The sequence below is a fragment of the Patiria miniata genome, unplaced genomic scaffold, assembly GCF_015706575.1.
Source record: "Patiria miniata isolate m_02_andy unplaced genomic scaffold, ASM1570657v1 HiC_scaffold_20, whole genome shotgun sequence".
NCBI lineage: Eukaryota > Metazoa > Echinodermata > Asteroidea > Valvatida > Asterinidae > Patiria > Patiria miniata.
The window spans coordinates 4,044,607-4,065,923 of NW_024037059.1; the positions used below are offsets into that span (position 1 = coordinate 4,044,607).

The window sequence follows — 21,317 nt, forward strand, 5'->3', positions numbered from 1 at the left end:
TTTAATCCCGAAGCTGAAACGAAGCCGAAGATTAAAAACTCACATTTACGTGTACCTTGCGCTTTGTTAACTATTGAGGGCGCTCTTAAATTGCTAATAAAAGTAAACAACGATTCGACCACCACATCAATGGAAAGGCTGGGCGAAATTCTGGATTTTTGAAGGCGAGAATGAAAGAGTTTCTTTACAGTGAATATTGACTTCATTAACCCATAAAATCCGTCTATTTTATGTGATAAATATGTTTGCGGAGAAAGATATTTCTGCGCGATCACGGCAAATAAAACTGAACCTGCGGCCTGCACCGCTATCATGGCTATGGGATTTTGTGCACAATTTGATTGAAGCAGTGTGATTATCCTATCTGTACTTTTATCTGTAAAACGATACTTTGAAGCAAGTTAAGCATTAACTTATTAAGCACACAATACAAATGTTATCCTTTCTGATTTAAGAAGAATCAATCTGCATATGATAATTTAATCAGAAAGAGAGAGACTTGACCTGGTGTGGTGTTTTGGATGGTACCGTACTTACCCCCCGAACTATGGGTATTACACTAATACCCATAGTTCTAGGGGGTAACCATACGTATTCCCTCCTCCAGTTTTTACCACAATTGTTGACAAACTCATTTGGCAAGCATGATTTATTTTAAATGATGAAGTCCAATTCATTGGTTTTTCCAGAAGAGGGTCTATGAAGGATGAAGCTTGCTCATATCATTTTTTTTTTTCTTTCAGACAAAAAAAGGTACCTTTTCAGAAGAAACTAAGGCCTTCTTCCACTCATCACGTTGGGAAAAAAACAATTTAAGGAACTTAGCCTAGAGGGGCACCCACACCACCAACCAAACAACTGGAATGAGGGCCAAATTCTACCAGGTCATTTACAGAATTTTGCGATGAAAAGGACCATTTGTCTGCGACATTTTGTGGAAAGGTCTTGTCGGACTGTGTATCAAACCTAGGGCCACTACCGCACAGTTTTGATAAGAAGTGCATCTATATACATAACTGCTGAATCACCATGTCTGCCACCAATTCATCATCAGGGGACAGTAAGGTAACACCACTGACTTGTGACACTTGTGGGAAAGTCTACTCCTATAGATACAGTTACGAGCGGCACCTACAAGCCCACAAAGACGAGAAAGTGTTTGCCTGTGACTTGTGTGATAAAGCTTTCACGCGAGAGATCACCCTGGAATGCCACCGCAAGGCTCACTTGGCCGAGGACAGAGTGAAATGGTTCATGTGCCCAGTCTGCGGCAAGGCCTTCCTGCGCCTGGACACCATGGAGATCCATCTCCGCAGCCACACCGGCGAGAGACCCTTCCAGTGCGACTTCTGCGACAAAGCCTTCAGCCACAGCAGCCATTTAACCATCCACAGGAGGCGCCACACGGGAGAGAGGCCGTTTGTTTGCGACGCGTGCGGCAAGGCCTACATGTGTGGGAGCCAACTCAGCAGCCATCGCGTGCAGAAGCACGGTGACGACGCTCAAGCAAAGAAACCGTTTGTGTGCGACACCTGCGGCAAGGGCTTCACGATGAAGCACAGCCTGGCCAGTCACCAGAGAGGTCACACCGGAGAGAAACCATTTGTGTGTGACGTTTGTGGAAAGCCCTTCACCAGCAGCAGTGGGCTGAGAAGTCACCAGATGACCCACTCAAAGGACAGGCCATTCCTCTGTGAAGTTTGCGGCAAGGCCTTCTCTCAGGGATCTAGTCTTAAAAAGCATCAAGACGTGCACGTCTAAGAAAAGAGATTGTCAGAGTTTTTTAGATTTGCTGCTTAATATTCTCATACTGGTCATTTAAAACTTTTGGGGTCCACTGTTTTCCTATCCCTGTTAAATCTGACATCTATGATTCTGATGCACTCCTTAATGCAGTCACCCTCCAAGAGTGACAATGAATAGCAAACTATCCAACAAGTAAAAAAATAATTGGAAGTCATTTTTCTACTTGAATGGTAAATTACAAAGTACCAAGGCAATGTAGGGACAGAACAAATGTCACACTTTGGACCTTAAGTGTATAGAATGACCAATATGTATATTGATGAGGTTGAATAAGATTGCATTCAGTGCTCCGTGCCTAAGTAGAAACGGAAAAAAAAACTTTTTTTATTGGCACACTCTTGTTTACTTGAAAAAAGGAACTCTTCATCATAGTGACATTGATGATGATTAAGAGACAGTGTTATGTGCTATCTGAATTGAGAACTGAAATTTACAAGGTGGCATTCAAAAGGAAGGGAAAAAGACTCATTCAAGTCAGCAGTCAGGGCATTGTCGGATCGTATAGTGTGCGATTGCCTTTAGTCCAAGTTAAAATAATTGAATACCCAGTTATTTGAAACTAGTGCATACATAAAGTAGGCATAAGTCTTCATGTGCAATTATATCAGATGAAAAGTACCACAATTTACCCTAGAATTGGACTCAGTTTTTCCAAATATCAAGAATTATTTTAATCTAGATTTTTAAAACTTTTGGTTTGAAAATAATTAGGATTTAAGTCTATTTGGTTCTTTCACTGTATGCTACAAATGCACATGAGCAAGTGTGGCAAGTGATGATGATACAGTGATATGATGCACACTTTTTCTCCGAATAGTTTTTCCTGAAACGCCTTTCTTTTCTTAAATCATCAAGTTTTTCTTACTATCTTGAGTTTAAAGGCATGGTATTGTGCTCAAACATCAGCACAGCGTACTAGTCTGTCCGAAGCCTTTTTAAGGTTGGGAGTGGTAAAGTTTGCTCTTTTTAAAATTACATGGATTCTTAAAAATCAAGTTGAAAGGTATAATATTTATTATTACAAGATATAATAGATTGGTTGCTAGAGACGATTTCAACTTGGCGCTGAAAGCAAGGGCCTCGGTGCTGTCTTTTGTTGAGAGGAATAAAAAAAAAAGCCCTCAATTCATACAATGGCTTCACACTGAGAGCCTTGGCTTCAATGCTAATTTGAATATCATCTATTCAAGTATTTAATTTTCGGACAATCAGTTTGTTACACATTGGGAATATTTACAGTATTTGCTCCAAATAAATTTCAATTGCAAAATTTGGAAGTACAATTCCTGTCGTGATTATTGTTTATTCCTGTCCTTTAGCACCTTGAGATGTTGATGGATAGTGTCTTCACATTTGTTTTTCATTTCGAATTGGGATTATTTATTTCTTGATAAATCACAAGACTGGCTTATACAAGTTAACAATCCCATTCCCCCCCCCCCCCCCAACAAAAAAACATTTGGAAGTACATTATTATTTATTGTTTTTTCCTGTCCTTTAGCACCTTGAAAAGCTGATGGATAGTGTCTTCACCATTTTTTTTCAATCGGGATTTATTTCTTGATAAACCACAAGATTGGCGTGTAATACAATTTAACCCCCCCCCCCCCCAATGACTCACCCCTCCTGCCCCGCCCCTTATTTCGGGTTCTCGGCTCTTGCATATATAGCGCCCTCTACCGATCGGACTACTCAAGTAATACATCTATTTTCAGTGTTCTGTCTTAAAATCTTCCGAAAACCACGGTTAAATACAGCTTTAAAATATCAATTTTGCCCAATTTACAATCTGCTGTAGGTGGGTATTCATTCGTCACACTGTCATCTTATTTATACCTGGGGCATCTGTACAAGTTGGAAAATGTTACTCGATTTACTGCAAATATTTTGTCGTTCGAGTTGTGATTATCGTGTGTCATGTGTGTGGCGCATGGCCGCGCCGCGCCGCGCCGGCGAGCGACTGTCATGGTCATTGACTGTATGTAGCCATGTGTTTTTATTCCTCCATGCTGTAACCGGCAATTTGCATTAACAATGTAGCATGTTAAAGAATGTTATTTCGAGAGAATTTTAATAACTCCTGAAGACCTGGGAAATAATGTTGGGAAAGATTTCCATATCTGGCCATCACTAATTTTTCCCCTTCACAAGGGCAGGCTTGCCTTCAGTGACTTAGGCCTACAGCCATCAGAAAGTGATCATTATTACGAGTAATACCCATAGTTCTAGGGGTAAGTAATCAGTATAATCTATAGTATTGTCACCACCAGTACTAGCTCTACTGAGTGGAACATTGAACTATGGTACCCATGGAGGGTTCCGTAGTTCAACGCTCCACTCAGTAGAGCTACACCAGTACCATACCGTAGACAAGTATTGAAACTTTGACCCATTGAACAATTGCAGATCTGTACAACTACATCTGCCTGCAGTCCATCATGGCGTCAACCTCAAAAGATGCTAGCCCGTCGTGCATTTATTTCTGCAACATGATCTGTGGGAAGGCCTTCCTGAACAATCCAGAATTTGAGGAGCACCAGAAGAAGAGCCACAAATCAAGAAGATCTGCCATGTCCGAACTGAAGAAGTGCTTCCCACCGGGGACTACTTTCCGGAACACCATTCCAACCGCAGTATCAGCAACGTCTCCCGCAGCATCAGCAACACCTCCCGTTAATATAAGTGGCAGGCGTGTATACCCTTGCTCCGTATGCGACAAAGTCTTTAAAACAGAAAAACATCAGGTCCGCCACATTCGAATCCACACTGGGGAGAAACCTTTTGCGTGTCCCACTTGCGGCATGTCCTTCTCGCAAGAGTGCAGTATGAAAAGGCACGAGAAGATCCATTTGGGAGATGCCAGGGAGAAAAATTACACCTGCGATATTTGTCACAAGGCCTATGAGCACAGGTTCCATTTGTCACAGCACATGAGGTCAGCCCACGCAGGAGAGAGACCGAACAAATGCGACATTTGTGATAAGGCATTCTGTACTATTACCCAGTTGAATGTCCACAAGAGGAGTCACACGGGAAGCCGGCCGTACGTCTGCAGCATCTGTAACAAAGGGTTTGCACAGGCAAGTCGCCTCAAAACCCATCAGGTTGTTCACAGTCGCAACAGCCTGGTGTGCAAAACCTGCGGCATGTCCTTCAGCCAGCAGTCCCATTTTGCCCATCACCGCAAGGTGCACTTAATGAAGAAACCGTTCGTCTGTAACATCTGCAACCTGGCCTTCACCAACAAGCGGGGAATGACCAACCACAGGAACACCCACGTCAAGCCGTTCTTGTGTGAGGATTGTGGCAAGTCGTTTTCTCTGAAATATGGTCTGGCCAAACATCGCATCAGACGTCATAAACCGGAAGAAACTGAAGACAAAAGCCAGAACTCTGATCAGTCTGAAGACACTGCATGATTTCTCTTGCAAAAGCCATTACAATTTTAAACAGACATTCTAGGAGGGCATTTTACACCATAATTCTATTATGATACACAGCCAAGTTGTTGCTGTTGTTGTTGTATATTAAATCAAAACACAGCAACTTGGTTTGTAATTTACTTACTAGCTGCAATTTTTTTCTTCCTTGCTTTTACAAAATTCCTTATAAGAAGGATAAGGATTTTATTTAGATATGGAGTTTTTATCAAACTTTTTCACCAAGTTTATTCAAACAAATAAGTGATTGTGTGTCAGATTTCACCCACTTACATGTACTCCTCTTTTTTACCTATAAACTCATGATAGAGACTTCAGATAGCAATGAAATGGAATTTGCCTTTTGAAGTTTCACCTAAATTGAAGGTGTCTTCACAGTCTTCTATAAACCATTATCATGTTGCGGCCATCTTGATTTTTTTCCCATTCAGATCAATGTAACCAAAGCGAGGCTGGAAGGAAAAATAGTCTGGTTCCTTTTTGCACAAAAACATTATCATTCAGTACTGTTACAGGGCACATGACTAAAATGGTGGAAGTATGATAAAGGTCTATTGTCTTAAATGATTAAATATAAACATCCAGTGCCCTTTTTTTTTAATAGTCCAAACGCATGGACCAACTTTGAATTACAGTGTTAAATTTTTCGAGATAACTTCTCTCAGATTTTCAAGAAGAGCATTACGATCTCATCAGCTCTATCCTACACAATCATGCATTTTGAATTAAGAATATACATACGTACTCGGTTTACATTATCAAAGGAATGCACACACAATCACAAGGTTGGTCTTTAATGGAAGGAGAAATGGAAATGGCGCCCTAATCCCCCAAAACGACACTAAAATTACTAAAGGATTTTTTTTCTTTTCCTGTTTTCAACAATAAACTTTCCCAACCAAAATGAATTTCAGGAGAAAGTATTGTCTTAAAAATGTAAACAAATAAAGAATTTGACAATCTGTTTTTTAAGAACCTGCGCTAGCCATCCATATCAGCTGGTTGTGATAAAATGTTTCCAGTGAATGTTATTCTACCACACTATCTAGCATTTGTGATTGTGTTTGTAAACACAACATTGTCACAATAAATAAAAGTATGTTATATGAAAATTGTCATTGTTAATCATGTTCTTTGTGTACTTGTACATGTACCAGTATCCCCTCCCTTTCCATATTCCCTAAATATGTGAGTATGCACTTGAGCTGGTCTGTTTACTTGCAATTGTACAGTGAAAAAAATGGTTGAAACGACTGTAGGGTGGGAGAGAAGGGGCTTTTAGGTGGTCTTCTCCCCCCCCCCCCCTTGTCCATAAAAAGTAGGAAAATACAGAAAAAAAATAATGCATGCCTACCCCCGCCAATTCCCCCCCCCCCCCCGGCCCCTTCGCCAAAGCAGGATTCGACCCTGAATCCAAGGCATAAGGAAAAACGTAAAAGAAAAAGCCCTACTTCCACCTCGTAATTATTTAACGATATTAATTACAATAGTCGATTTTCACCCCCCCCCCCCCCCCCCCCCGCCTTGTCTACTTATATACTGGACGCCACACACAAAAAATGCGTTGATCTTCCTCGAAAGGGGGCGCTGTTGTCCGTTTTCGGTCCGGTTTCCAGCAGTCCCGTCATGCCCATTTTGCTGAACCTCTTTAATCATTGTTATTATTAATTTATCATCAAACGAATTATTCAAGAATATCGAGACTTCATTACCAGCTGCTGCAGACCTATGTCATGTAAGTACTAGAAAGGTAGACGCAGTAGAGTACTCACTCGCTGTACTTTCTGTGTTTTGGGGGTCGCCGTAACTCAGTCAATTAGCTTGCACGGCCGGTCGGGTACCCGGTTCCGATGCACAGACCATGCACTATGCAGACAACCCTATTTTTATTTTCAAGAGCCCCAGTTCAACCATGGAGCGTGCGTTGTGGTAATGTGATCATGTACTTTGATGTAGTCTATGACTACTCCTAGAACTATGAGGCTCCACGTAGTGGAGCCTCATAGGTTCAGAAGCCCGCAAAATTGTTGTCAGCACAAAACACTAATTAAGTACAAAAACGTCCATCCCAAGCAGGCCGTTTTCCACAGAACCGCTGCACAGTTTGCCCCTAAACTCCATACAATACCTCATGACATACTCACGTTATGTGCACCCAACAAACATCGGTGGATTCTGTCTGTTTTTCGGCAAAAATGATGAAAAATATGCCCTTTCCGCACTGAGCCAACCTAACACTTGAAGCGAGCACGCGTGCAGAATGATCGCAGTTATTTTCGGTTCGATCGGAGCGCGCCGCGGGGGGTACGTACTTGCACTTGTACGCATGTGCATACTATCGTTCCGCTCCTACACCATACCCCCCGCGGCGCGCTCCGAGCGATCGAACCGAAAATAACTGCGATCATTCTGCACGCGTGCTCGCTTCAAGTGTTAGGTTGGCTTAGTGCAGAAAGGGCATATTTTTCATCATTTTTGCCGAAAAACAGACAGAATCCACCGATGTTTGTTGGGTGCACATAACGTGAGTATGTCATGAGGTATTGTATGGAGTTTAGGGGCAAACTGTGCAGCGGTTCTGTGGAAAACGGCCTGCTTGGGATGGACGTTTTTGTACTTAATTAGTGTTTTGTGCTGACAACAATTTTGCGGGCTTCTGAACCTATGAGGCTCCACTACGTGGAGCCTCATAGTTCTAGGAGTAGTCTATGACCCCGTCCCCGTTCCATTTATGAAAACGAAAAGGCACTAAGTTTTATGTTTTGCATGTTTTGGGACTTTATGCCAAAATGTGTCACGCCCCAACTATCGCATCGGTCCCAACTATAGTTGGGACTGTCCCAACTATAGTGCAGCAGTTGGGTCGGCCCAACTATAGTTAGGACTGGAGTTGCGCCGGATGCTTCATGCTTGATAGATCTTGTTGGATTAAATGTTCCGCGGCGCTGGCACCGTGTATTCGTCGTGCATGCATGCCGCAAGGCTGGCCGGTCACGTGGTACTGCCTAGTTGGATGAGTTGTCCAGCTGCTGGGTTGATTGTCCAGCAACATTTTGCAAAATTCAAAGATTGCCATGGCCGGCCAACTATAGATGGGCCCCACCCATAGCTAATGTCAAAGGTCCCAAGTAAAGTCGGACAGTATGTAACAGAGCTGTAGGGAATGTTTTATAGTCGTCGTACATCAATGTAAACTATAGTTGGGACTGCCAAATAAAAATATTGCGGTGGCCCAACTACAGATGGTCCCCACCCATAGATAATTTCATTGGTCCCAAGTAAAGTCAGATGTGTATTAATGTAGGGAATGTTTTATAATCGTACAACAATGTACACTATAGTTGGGACCGCAAAATAAAAAGATTGGAGTGGCCCAACTATAGATTCGCCCCATCAATAACTAATTTCAGTGGTCCCAGTAAAGTCAGACGTGTATCAGAGCTGTAGGGAACGTCTTACAGTTGTACATCAATGTAAACTATAGTTGGGACACCGCAAAATAAAAAGATCGGAGTGGCCCAACTATAGATGGGCCAGCCCAACAGTGGAACTTACAGTTGGGACCATCCCAACTATAGTTGGGACAGGCCCAACTATAGTTGGGCCAGCCCAACTGTGGAACTACAGTTGGGACAGGCCCAACTATAGTTGGGACAGGCCCAACTATAGTTGGGACCAATGCGATAGTTGGGGCGTGACAAATGCACCTGTCAAATGTACCTCAGGATCGACCAATTGCACATGTCCATTTCTGCGCGATTGCGTGATAATGTAGATCCACCGATTGCCCCCAACCAAAGTATTCTGTCCTTTAAAGTTTAATATGTAGTCGGATTTGCAAAGCAATTTTGTTTTGTTTTTATTTCATGTAGATGCTGGCTTGAAGTCTCAGAGGAAGTTGGCGTCATAACACAGTGCTTTTGAAATAAACGCAAGGCGTGTGAAAGTACAACAGGGCCATCTGTCTGCATCATGGCTTCAACCTCCGGGGATGCTAGCTCATCGTGTATTGTGATCTGCAACAAGATCTGTGGGGAAGCCTTCATGAGCAAGGAAGAGCTTGAGGAGCACCAGAGGAGCCACATCTTTAGCCAGTCCTTCATGTCGGCACTCAAGGTCAGCTTGCCCGAGGAGAGTATTCCCGATAATGCCGATCCATCCACGTTATTTGCTGTCCCTCCCACCAGGGATGTACCTGTGGTCCCTTGCACCCTCTGCGACAGAGTCTTCACATCGGAAAATCGTCAGGTCCGCCATCTGCAAACTGTCCACGCCAGAAAGGAACCGATTACCTGCGCCACGTGCAACAAAGTCTTCACACTACGAAGCTCATTGAAACAACACCAGAAGATCCATTTGAGACAGCCCAAGCCGCCCAAGGACAGGTCTGTTTCCTGCGACATTTGTCACAGGGCCTTTAAACATAAATCTCTGTTGAAATGCCACATGAAATACCACTTTGAGGAGAAACGCCACAAGTGCAGCGATTGTGGTAAGAGCTATTACACCAGCCACAATTTGAAAAACCACATGAGGAGCCACACAGGAGACCGGCCGTACGCCTGTGAGATCTGTAACAAGACGTTCGCAGTGTTGACTTGCCTCAAAAGCCATCTGGTGGTCCACGAAACAAATCATCAGTATGTGTGTGAAATCTGCGGCAAGTCTTTCAGCCGCCAGAACAACTTGACCAGGCACGTCAAGCTTCACTCCTTGGAGAGACCGTTCGTCTGTGACATCTGTGACCAGGCCTTCTCCGAGAAGGCAACGATGAAGGAGCACAGGCAAATCCACACCAAACCGTTCTTGTGTGAAGATTGCGGCAAGACATTTTCTCGAAAGGCTGCTCTTAAGAGACATACTTTAAAACGTCATGCTCAACCTTAAGAAGTTCAAGATGACTGCCAAAGCTCAGACTAAAAACGTATAGCCATGATTTTTATGAAAAACCAGAAGATTCAACAGACTTTCCAGGGATCACATACATGTAATTCAATTTGTTTTTCCCGCATTGTTAACTTGGTTTGTAGATGTTATAGAAGTCTTACTAGCTGCAACTTTTTTTTCTTTATCACTCTTTCAGTATTCAGACATGGGATTTTTCTGACTATTCACCACATATTTTATACAATAAAAGTTTCATGAATCATGGAGTGCATTCTAAGGAAATGTGAATATGACAGCACATTATTTGTCAAAATATCACCATCTCTCTAGTTTGTTGTATTCACATGTTGAATATAAGTCAGTACTTTAGAATATGTTCAGGATTAATTTCTTTTTAAGGAAAGCGATGGGATAGTAATGAATGAGAAATTGCAAGAGCTGCCCCCCCCCCCCCCCAACAACAACAAAAACAAATAAAATTGCATGGGGTCACCTCTGATAGTACTTTTTTCCTTGCTTTTATTCGGCAAAAAGCTGGATTATGAAAATGGGTTATACATTTCAGAAAGTCTGCAAATATTCCCAATTCTAGTGTTTAAACAAATCTGTTTTGTTTGCCATGGAACTGAAAAGAACTACAATTTTTCTTTTGAATTTCTTTCCACCACAATTCATTATCTAACGATGTTCAAACTAAGGAAAACATTGACAAAATAAAATAAAGTGCATTGTATGAAATTAATTATGGGTGTTCATCTCATTTTTTTTTTCCTCATCGTTTTTTACCCCCACCCCAAGGTACATGTGATTCCGTAATTATGAATTAGATTTGTTTTAAAAGACTTTAATTTATTTGCAACATTCAAGCAGCAGAAATTTTATTTTGTTTGTTTTGTTGCGGAAAGGAATCAATGACTATTATTAGAAAATCCAGTGTGCATCATTTTTATGGTGAAAATTTGAAATAAAAAAAGACAAGCAAAATGTTTCTTATAAAAAGTGAAGCGCCAACCCAAAAATAAGGATGTGCAAGACGCATTCAGTGGTGACCCCCCCCCCCCCCCCCCCCCATTTTTCGATTCCCGCCCCTCAAAGATACGTTAGGGCGCCACCATGAAAACCCAGACCAAAGGATTAGAACTTTCCATTTTATCCAACCGATTTTCCCCTTTTTCAATTCGTTTCTGAACAAGGCATATTCTCCCCAGTTTAAAGACAATATTTTTTTTGTGAGTGTTCAGGACAATGTTATACTTTTAATACGATAATAATAGTAAGTAAATTGAACCATGGAGGTAGATGATTGAACCTATTATGGCGGCAGTGAACATCACATAGCATCTAATCTTGGTATCTCAGGTTTTTTGGTAAAAACAGGAATGTTATGGATTTTTAAAGGTTTTTTTTAACATCGCACGCATTAACTGAATCCACAAGGCTTTTCTTTTATATTAGGATGCTCAAGCTTAATATGCAAGAATGTAACCGAAGAGGTCACTTTACTTTTTCTTAAATCCACTAAATAAACTACTTGGGTGAGGACACTCAAGTCATAGCCCGCGCCGCGCCCGGAGAGCAAGAGGGCGCCACCGTTTCGAGCATTTTGCAAAAGAGGGCGCTGTTGGCCTAAATGTGTTTACACTTTTCTGAGCTGCGGACAGCTTCGACATTACGAGCTATACAACAAAAATAGAAATATTTACCCATTAAAACTACCAGGTGACTTAACCTTCAGCCTAGGGCATCACTGGTAAGACTTCTTCATTGTTTTGATTTATTTATTTGTTTGGTTACTTATCTATTTAACAAGCATTTTTCCAACGGGCCCGTGAAGTGAATTTCATGTTTTCATTTTTTTTTCAATCATGTCAATCAAAGACTTAAGACGTAATCACACGGGCATAGTGACACTGACAGCTGGAAAAGAGTGTTGCATCCTGATCCTGCCGCCACTTTTTAAATCTATTATATCAATGAAGGTCAGTCATTGCAAAAATGTTGAAAAAGACATACATTTTGGATTGAGAAACATATCCAAGTTTGTTAGAAAATGTTTATTTGAATATGCACTCAACTCTCCATAGACTCTGTACACAACGGTAGATGTGGCGTCGGGATGATACATTCTTTCCGACTGCTGCTTTTTCATAAACTGTTATTGTTATTGTTAATGTTAAGGAACACACTTCAGTTACACCGGACGCATGGGGTCAGTTAGTCCAAAAATTTGGGACTTTCGATACTAATTTGCATTTTCTTTTCTCTGTTTTGCTCTTTTTGTCTTTTAACCAGAAGAATGGCTGTAAAATTGAACCTTGCGTGATGAAGTCTTGATTGGAGACGAAAGTGGATGGAGACGAAAAGTCTCAAGATGGTCCAAGAAGTTGGCTCAGTCATCCAGGAACTTCTGAAATGTCCTGTGTTCCCAGACCGGTTTCTTCAGACTTGACGTCTTGGGTACATCTGCACTTTTGAGAAAAAGTAACAACGTGGGATTCACATAACTACAGAAACACTCCCCCCTTAAACATGTCTAAAGACGGGCCCTTCTCTTGCGACGTTTGTAACAGAGAGTTTTCGATCAAAGGAAATCTGAAAATCCACTGGAGGACCCACACTGGAGAGAAACCGTTCCTGTGCGACATTTGTGGGACTGCCTTTTCTCTCAAACAATCACTGCAGCAACACCAGTTGTGCCACACTGGGGAGAAACCGGCGTCATGTGGTGTTTGCGGCAAATCTTTCCGAGACAAGCAATCTGTCAGAAAACATCAGACAGTACACACCGGAGATAAGCCATATGTCTGCGATATCTGCAGCAAAGCCTTCGCATCCAATCCCAATCTTCGTCAACACCGCAAGGTTCATTCCAAAGAGAAGCCGTATGTTTGCAGCAGCTGCGGTGTGGCCTTTTCAAGAAAAAGCAGCCTGCGCAAGCATGTAAAAAAATACCACATTGTTGGAAAACCAGTTTACTGTGATATCTGTGGCCGCACAATCCCACAAGAAAATGTTGTAGAAATAATACTGCAGGCGGACACTGCCGTAAAGGCGTTTGTGTGTGGCTTCTGTGATGATCCTATTCAGAAACGCAAGAGACTAAAGAGCCATCTGCATGTCGATATACAAGAGGAGGCAATTATTCTTGTTGCGCATGAAGAGGTCTGTCCTCGTGACGATCTAGAAAATCACCATGAGGAAAAAACTGACAGGACACTTGGCTCAGAAACGCAGAGTTGTATGGAATCTCACAGTGGGGACAACACCGGGGATGCATCTGACCCAGAGACACATAGTCCCACAGAACACCAACGTAGGGACAAAACTGGTGAGACATCGATCCATGAAACGGCCAGTCTTACAGAACACCCCCATAGTGACAACATCAGTGGAACGTCTGGCTGTGGGGACAGCACTGCGCACAGTTGTATGGAATCTCACAGTGGGGACAACACTGTGGCTGTGTCTGACCCAGAGACACATAGTCCCACAGAACACCAACATAGGGACAAAACTAGTGAGACATCGATCCAAGAAACGGCCAGTCTTACAGAACACCCCCATAGTGACAACATCAGTGGAACGTCTGGCTGTGGGGACAGCACTGTTGAAATATCCGTCCTAGAGACCGACGGTCTTCCCAAAAGCAACGTAGCTCCATCCCCCAATGAGCCGTTAGATGGTAACAATCAGAGAGCTAGCCCACGAAAAAGCGCACCAAAATTTCAGCGAGGAATTGCCGTCGGAGATAAGTCATCTACAACCAAAATTGGTGGCAAATCCTCTCTGAAAAGAAAGAAGCCTGCAAAGCGTGCCAGAATTCGCGCCACGGGTTTGTTCGTTTGCAACGTATGTTACAAAGCCTTTGCAATCAAAGGAAATTTGGAAATGCACCGCAGGATCCACACGGGCGAGAGGCCATTTCTGTGTGATCATTGTGGCAGTACCTTCCCACGCAAGCAAGCGCTGCAACATCATCAGTTTTGTCATACGGGAGAGAAGCCGTATTTGTGCTACATGTGCGGCAAGTCGTACAGAGGGGGGAAATCTCTCCGAGATCATCTACGAACCCACACGGGAGAAAAACCACACGTTTGTGAAGTCTGCGACAAGGCCTTCTCAAACAGCGCCAACTTTCGCCAGCACTGCAAGACTCACTCCAAAGAGAAGCCGTATGTTTGCGGCACCTGCAGAGTCGTCTTTTCAAGACGAACCAGTCTTCGTAAGCACATCAAGAAGTTCCATGTTGGACAGAAACAGTATAACTGTGACACATGTGGCATTGCAGTCTCACACAAAAGTGTCGTAGAAACTCTACTGCGTTCCTCAACTATTGTACAAGTACTCCTGTGTGACTTTTGCGCAAACCTGTGTAGAGACAAACTTACTATTCGAACTGTCAAAAAATCACATATTCAGTGAAGTTGGTAAAATTTTTAGCAAAACATGAATGCAAAGAATGTTCAGTACGGGTACCAATTGATAGTTGTCTGTTAGTAAAACCAGGCACAAAACAAAAAAAAATCACTCTGATTTCCTAACTTGTGAAATTTCCTTTGTTTTTTACCAGCGATCAACCTTTAAATCAAACCATTGAGAAATTGTGTGGAATCTTTGAATTATTCGTCCAGACATTTCTTTTCAATTCTTCCCACAGTTTTCACACATAAACTGGCATTGCTGGCAAAATTTAAGATTGAGTACTTTAAGGCAAAACTATTACAAGTGTAGACTTCATTTGAGGACGTCTGATATTTCTGAGGAGGTAGTTTACAAAGTGTTTAGTAATAAAACAACAGCACTTACTTGTGAAAAACCCTGTTTTTAAGAGTATTGGTTACAGATTATGAATTTTTGTGTCCCAAAGAGATTTTAGCAGAGTTGTCAGAGACCATTATTTTAAACTAAAGACCGGTTCTAAGATCATTCAGCAGATGTATACTTGTGGGATTCAGGAAAGGTCTTAACTACAGTGCTTGAATACAGAATCGCTGTGTCAATGAGAAGTAAAGAAGAAAAAACTACTATTTGTCTCGTGTATTAATTCAGTTCATTTTACCACAGATGAGTTCATATACAGCAAAGATTAAATCGAGTCGCTACCATCTTTAACATACAGTGAAAAAAAATAAAATACTTCCCACTATCAGTGCCCCCATAGGGTGAATGGGTGTAGCAAGGACAGGGCAAAGGCCCCCCCCCCCCCCCCCCCCCCGGAAAAGAAAAAAAAACAGTTTAATACACATTAAACAAAATGGGCTTCTGCCCGAGGTCAAATGGGGGTGGGCAGGGCAAATCACCCTCTAAAAAAATCCTGGCGATGCCATAGTCTTATTCTTTCCCTCTTCCCCCCCCCCCCAACAAACATTAAAATGCCTCCAGAAACTCCACACCAAATCAAAATGACTCTATACCACTACACAAAATGTGTCTTTTGTTCCAGGATAAAAAAAATAGTAGCCTACTAGTCAAGTTACACTGAATTCGCAATTTGAGAAATGGCCAAATATCAGAACTACAGAGGGCGCTGTTTGTAAAAAAAAAAAAAAGAGTCCTGCCTTGTATTATTTTGTAAGGCATGTTCTGTGTCAGAAATTAATGTTTTGACAAAGTAGGGATACAAAAAGACAGGGACAGAAAAGATGCAGTGTAAATCTCTTCATTGATCAATCAGACTTTTGCCTCAAAATATCGCTTAAAAAGAGGTCCGAGCACAACATAGGTTAAAGGGAAGATACAACCTTTGCAAACATCAAAAAACAAAAGATCAAATTATTTACTGGACTGTTAGGGAATGACAGTCTAAAGCATCCTGTGCTATCATGGCTCCTGGTGTGCTGACATTTTTAAGTGAAGTCGTATTTATGTATCAAATTCCAACGCTGGTCGGCCGACCAGCATTGGAGAAAACTAGCTTTTTTTTCAAAAATTGCTTCTACTTTTCATATTTAGTTATTCCGCATTTTCTTTGCAATTGATTACACACCTGTGAAGGGGTACAAGCCAGCTAGACTGATTCTCTGACCTTATAATTCCCCAACGTCTATAAATTGCTTCGTTTCATCTTAAGTGGGGTCGGGGAACCATACTACAAGAACATAATTGGTTTTCTTGGTTTTCCAGCATCTACAAACCCAGAACGTGAAACAAGTCAGTGTAACAATATTTGCTTTAACATACTATTCCTCCAAATCCATTTATTTCTAAAAAATTACAGCAAAAACAAATGTACTGTACATTCCCTTTAATGGCAGTATGAATTTTTTTACCGTAAATATTGAGCAGCGCCCTCTATAGCTTAGAAACTTTCTTCCAATCAAAATCGCCCTTTAATTTAAAGAATAGCGCCCTCTATAGTTTCGAAACTTCTTTGCTTTAATATTATTTACACCCAGACTTCTTTCCATTGGGAAATAATTAAATGCATCGTATGAAACCAGACTGCTAATTTTGTCAGCGTGATCGTAAACAGAAAGTATGCAAGCGATTTAAAGGTCAGCAGAAAACTTTATTATTCTATACTTTGATGACCCAGAAAAGTGTTGATCTGCTATTTTACAGAAAAAGCATATGTGAGTTTATATACCAATGGGATTTCAATGAAATAACGCCAGGGTTTTAACATGTTAACAAAAAATAACACTAATAATTAAATAAACACATGACAAACAAAATTTTATGCACACAATTTGTATAGACATACACAACATGCACAGTACTCATGACATGACAGTACACAACACTGCCGCAGTGCTGTGTCAGCTGTCGCTGCAGATTGAACTTAAGTGAAACAGACCAATACAATAACACTGTTCACAAATTGGAAAGAAGTTTGCATCCTGACGCCACTTTTTCATCAAATATTATCATGTCAATGGAGGTCGGTCATTGCAAAAAAGCAGAAAAGACTTCTGGGACTGAGAAACATCTGCAATTTTGTTCAAAAGTACTTTGAAATTCTTCTTGACTCTCCGTAGACTTTGGAAAGATTCCCATATCTGGCCATCACTAATTTTTCCCTTCAGTGACCTATCCGCAATCAGAAAGTGATAAAATGTCCTAAAAAATAACATTTAGCAGGGAAAATATTGAAGTATTGATAATTTACTGAGAAAATACTTAGGCCTAATAATTTTCAGACCAGTCTCGTACTCGTAGGGTTTGTGTGCACAGATTGAAAAGTGATGGCCAGTTTTGGGAATCTTTTCTACACCCCAACTATAGGCCTACCATCGGTCACAACATTCGTTGGGGAAAAAATGTAGTCCGCCTAGGCCTATCCTGACAGCACTTTACAAACGAATAAACAACATAACTTGTAATCTTAGATAATCTTCCATTTGAACTAGACCCAGTAACTGGGGACTTCCAGAACTGTAAAAAAAACTTACAGTTCTGGAAGTAGTAACTGGGGGGCTAGTAATTACTGTGTCTAACATTTGAACACTTTTAGAACTTTATCTGAACATTTCCCCGGGTAAGTCTGAGATTTCAGGTGGAAAATATTGTCCCGATATTGCACACTTTGCAGTTTGTCATTTATATTGATTTGAAAAGAGGCTCCAGTGACTCAGCAAGTTTGTGCAATATGAATATATCATGTCTTTTTCCTTTTTTTTTTTTTTTTTTAAATTGTTTTACAACTCAGAGAGACCCTGAATAAAGTTGTCAATTTTCAAGTTACAAACAAATTACAATGTACTTAAAACGTCTCTATCAAGACAGAAACTGTCACACTGTTTCCTGCCTGGCTCTGCTTGGTGAGATGCCTGTAGTGTAAGGGTCAGGGATAACAAGCATCCTACTGACCCAGGCCTACCACCCACAAAAAAAGAGGTAAAATTGTGATGTAAGTCAAGTCAAGTCTGTCCTTCACGCATGGTTCTCCTCCTGTGAAAGTCAATTACACACCATCACCACTGACAGGACATGACACCATTGGCATTGCATCCTTTACTCCAGAGACCCACGCATAGCGTCAGCCTCCTACTGGTCCTGTCATGGTCTGAGCCTAGACACCTGCGGGTTTGTTTTTGCTCAGAATATTGTGTCATTCGGATGGAGCCAGACTAAAATTGACCAAATATAGCCCTGAATGTCCTGTGCTGTCGGTTTACCTTAAGAACTGTGATTATTTTGTAATTTTTGGGTCTGTCATGAATGTGGGTCCAGTTTTCCCTGTCCCTTTTACATCTGACATACATTATCTATGATTTTATAATTCTGATGCACTCCTTATTATTAATGCAGTCGTTCTCCAAGAAATAAATAAAAATTGAAGTCATTCTTAATGTACTTGAATAGCAAATTACAAAGTACCAAGGTAACAGGGACAGGAATAATGTCACACCTTGGACCCTGAATGTTTAGAATGACCAATTCGCATTGGCTTCAACTTTCAGGTTTTCAGCAAAATTACAAACAAGATTTAGTTTCATTAATACTTTCTCACTTCCTTAACCCCCTCCTGAAAAACTGAAAACCAAATGTATGCAAACAGTCCGTAATAATAGATGCTTTCTAACCAAAGACAAAACAAATCTAATTATTTGTAGAAGTTTGGGAAGAGAAACAGTTCAGACAAATTTGAAAGAAAACTGTCTCAGTTTTTAAGTCAAATTGTGGTCAACTGTTTTCACTTTTCTTTGACTTTGGTTTGACAATCATTCAAATAATTTCTTTGATATAAAAATAAGTGTTGTTTTTGCAACATAGTTTCAGCAAAATTCGCACTAAAGACTATTTTTCTAAGACCTCTTAGATGGATACCATCTATTTTTATTCCCAGACAATCTAAAAATGCCAACGGTTGACCAAGCACTCAGCAGGCTCCATATCATTACATATATACCCCTGAACATTTCCCATTATTATTATTATTTCCACAGACTTGTTGGTCCAGATTGACTGGAGATCTGCTGCTAACACCACCACCGGCCTCAGGGCCGATGTATTTGTTTCTCAACTTTCCAGCGGGGTGCCAAAACCACTGCATGTATGGCCAGAAGGTTGATATTGGCTGAGAGGTTGAGGGCATTCATCTCAAGGGGGCGGAGCTTAGATGGAGAGAGAGGAGGTGACAGAAGGCGGACCATGGTCAATCCCTGGTGAGTTTTTAGGAATTTTCTCAAACCAATCATCTGTAGGTTTGAGAGACCAGCGTTTAAAGTGTTCTACAGTAGAGGCTATAAAAGGATTTCATACCAAAGATAAAGGCAAAGCTGGAGATGAATAAAACTAAGGGTTTGAAAATACCTTAAAAGTCTCTTTTTAACCACATTTCAAAATCAGTCTTCTGTTGAAAACTTTTCCTAAACATATTTTTTGTTCTGGCCTAAATATAGTTGATGCATTATTTTTATTTTTAAAAATCTGTTGAATATTTTCTAGCTAAGTAGTGACAGAAATTCCCTCCAGGCCGTGCCTTGTTTAGCCAAGTCTAACAAATAAAGACCGACTTTCCAAGGTGTTCTGGGGGGCTTGACGATCTAGAACCCATTCAGTATAGTCTGGAGGTATTTGACCTCAATTATTCCCTTTGATTGTTTGTACAGTATTAAAACCATGTAGGGCTGTGCCCAGGGGGTCCTGATTACAATCAAATGTTACAAATTGTGCTTAGGCTGCGTATGCGTTACAACTATGACCAGATTTCTTTATTTGGATGTTATGTTTAATTAGCAGTTAATTAGTCTCCTACACGTGGGATGGAACAGATGGGATTCCTTTTTCTTGTTTTAGTACTTGGCTGAAAGGTTGCTATGGAAACAAATGTATAAACCATTGGCTATGTTTCTTATGTGGCAGGGTTTAAAGATTCTATTTGCCACATATTCATTTTTATTATTTTTTTTTGAAATTCTGGGTTTTCATAATAAGAAGTGCAACTTCAGGGGTGATTTATTCTAAGGAGAATTTCTAATATACCGTATAAGTGGATATCAGCTGAAAAATGGAAGTGAAAAGGAAAATCATGAGATTTTCTTTAGTTACAACTTATATGACTGAATGGTCAAACTGCTTCATGTATTAAACTTGCAAGTTGACACAGTTGCAAGAACAGCATCGTATTGAATAAATAAAACTTCCAAAACAAATAATTTCAGCTAGGGCACCCCTGTTCAATGCAATGAAGCAGTCTTGCCACCAACTAATTTCCAAACCAGGCTACCCAAATATCACTGGTCTTATGGAATCTGTCATCACCGCATGCTCTGCATACTACTGTTCAACCACTGAGCTTTTTTTTCCCTGCTTTTTCTGGCATAATTCTGCTGTTTTTCAGGCAGACTTTCCCACAGCAGTGCCGCAGACACAGCTGGGAACCATTCCCGTTAGGAATCTCTGTCCCCGAGAATTTGGAAGAAAACACTTCAACTGATGATCTGATGACAATTCGGAGTTGGTTCCAAGTCGTTACATCCAAAGGTTTTTGAACTGAATTAAAGTGGATGAAATTGTGGACTCATCAGTTTGCTTGTGGAAGTTGGAGACAAAAAAGGTGAGAACTTGTAACCAAATTGTCTAAAATATCATATTACTAGCCGTTGAGTTTCTTCAACCCAAGCTTGCGTGTGTTCAGTGTGGTGGTGCACCAAGAAACTGGCCAAACAGCTTACCAAATGATTTTGAGTACCATTGTAGCCCCAGCAGTTCGTCTTTGACACGTCGAGAAGCCAGCCAGTACTGAGACGCTTTATAAGGGTATTTTTGTCTAGTCTTTGCCGTGATTTTGGCAACTTTTTGAGGTGGATGTTTGTGAAAATACTGTTGTTTACATGGTAGGTCAACTATTCGTTGGGGCACTAGTACAACCAACATAAGCCAAAATTTGAATAAAATAAAGGGAGTAAAGCGCACCAGTTACTGGGTCTTACTTCATGCTTAGAAGTTAGATAGGTCATTTCCAAAGTTGTTTTGAAGAAAAAAAACAAGGAAAGCATGGTCAAATATGTAGGAAAATTCAGCTATGATGACCAATTTTATACGAGCATGACAAGTCGTTAGAGGAATGTCAAGTCAGTCGGCCTGCCTTTTCATTGGCAGGCCAGATGATCCCCATGGCAAAACTTTGGATTTCAAGCACTTTTTGATTTTGCAAAAATTTGCATTCATGTTATCCACCTGATGTACCTGTACTTCTGAAAAGTACGTCTAGGAAGCAAGAACCCATAATTTTGGCTC

At 41.0% G+C, this 21,317-nt stretch overlaps 2 protein-coding genes across 2 annotated transcripts; both read left to right on the top strand.

Annotated features, from left to right (window-relative positions):
* The first annotated feature begins 744 nt into the window (after window positions 1–744).
* Window positions 745–5,489, top strand: LOC119727227 (zinc finger protein 431-like). Its single transcript, XM_038199092.1, has 2 exons — window positions 745–1,759; window positions 4,213–5,489. The coding sequence occupies exons 1-2, from the start codon at window positions 1,030–1,032 to the stop codon at window positions 5,223–5,225; spliced, it is 1,743 nt and encodes a 580-aa protein (XP_038055020.1). The 5' UTR covers window positions 745–1,029; the 3' UTR covers window positions 5,226–5,489.
* A 1,320-nt stretch (window positions 5,490–6,809) lies between these two features.
* On the top strand, window positions 6,810–15,157 carry LOC119727228 (zinc finger protein 665-like). Its single transcript, XM_038199093.1, has 4 exons — window positions 6,810–6,981; window positions 9,119–10,130; window positions 12,312–12,342; window positions 12,610–15,157. The coding sequence occupies exons 2-4, from the start codon at window positions 9,219–9,221 to the stop codon at window positions 14,553–14,555; spliced, it is 2,889 nt and encodes a 962-aa protein (XP_038055021.1). The 5' UTR covers window positions 6,810–6,981; window positions 9,119–9,218; the 3' UTR covers window positions 14,556–15,157.
* Window positions 15,158–21,317: the final 6,160 nt, after the last annotated feature.

Coding starts and splice junctions, on each gene's coding strand:
- LOC119727227 (XM_038199092.1), top strand. CDS start 1,030: ATGTCTGCCACCAATTCATCATCAGGGGACAGTAAGGTAACACCACTG. Junction 1,760..4,212: donor GCATCAAGACGTGCACGTCT/AAGAAAAGAGAT, acceptor GAACAATTGCAG/ATCTGTACAACTACATCTGC.
- LOC119727228 (XM_038199093.1), top strand. CDS start 9,219: ATGGCTTCAACCTCCGGGGATGCTAGCTCATCGTGTATTGTGATCTGC. Junction 10,131..12,311: donor TAAAACGTCATGCTCAACCT/TAAGAAGTTCAA, acceptor GTTAATGTTAAG/GAACACACTTCAGTTACACC. Junction 12,343..12,609: donor AGTTACACCGGACGCATGGG/GTCAGTTAGTCC, acceptor TGCACTTTTGAG/AAAAAGTAACAACGTGGGAT.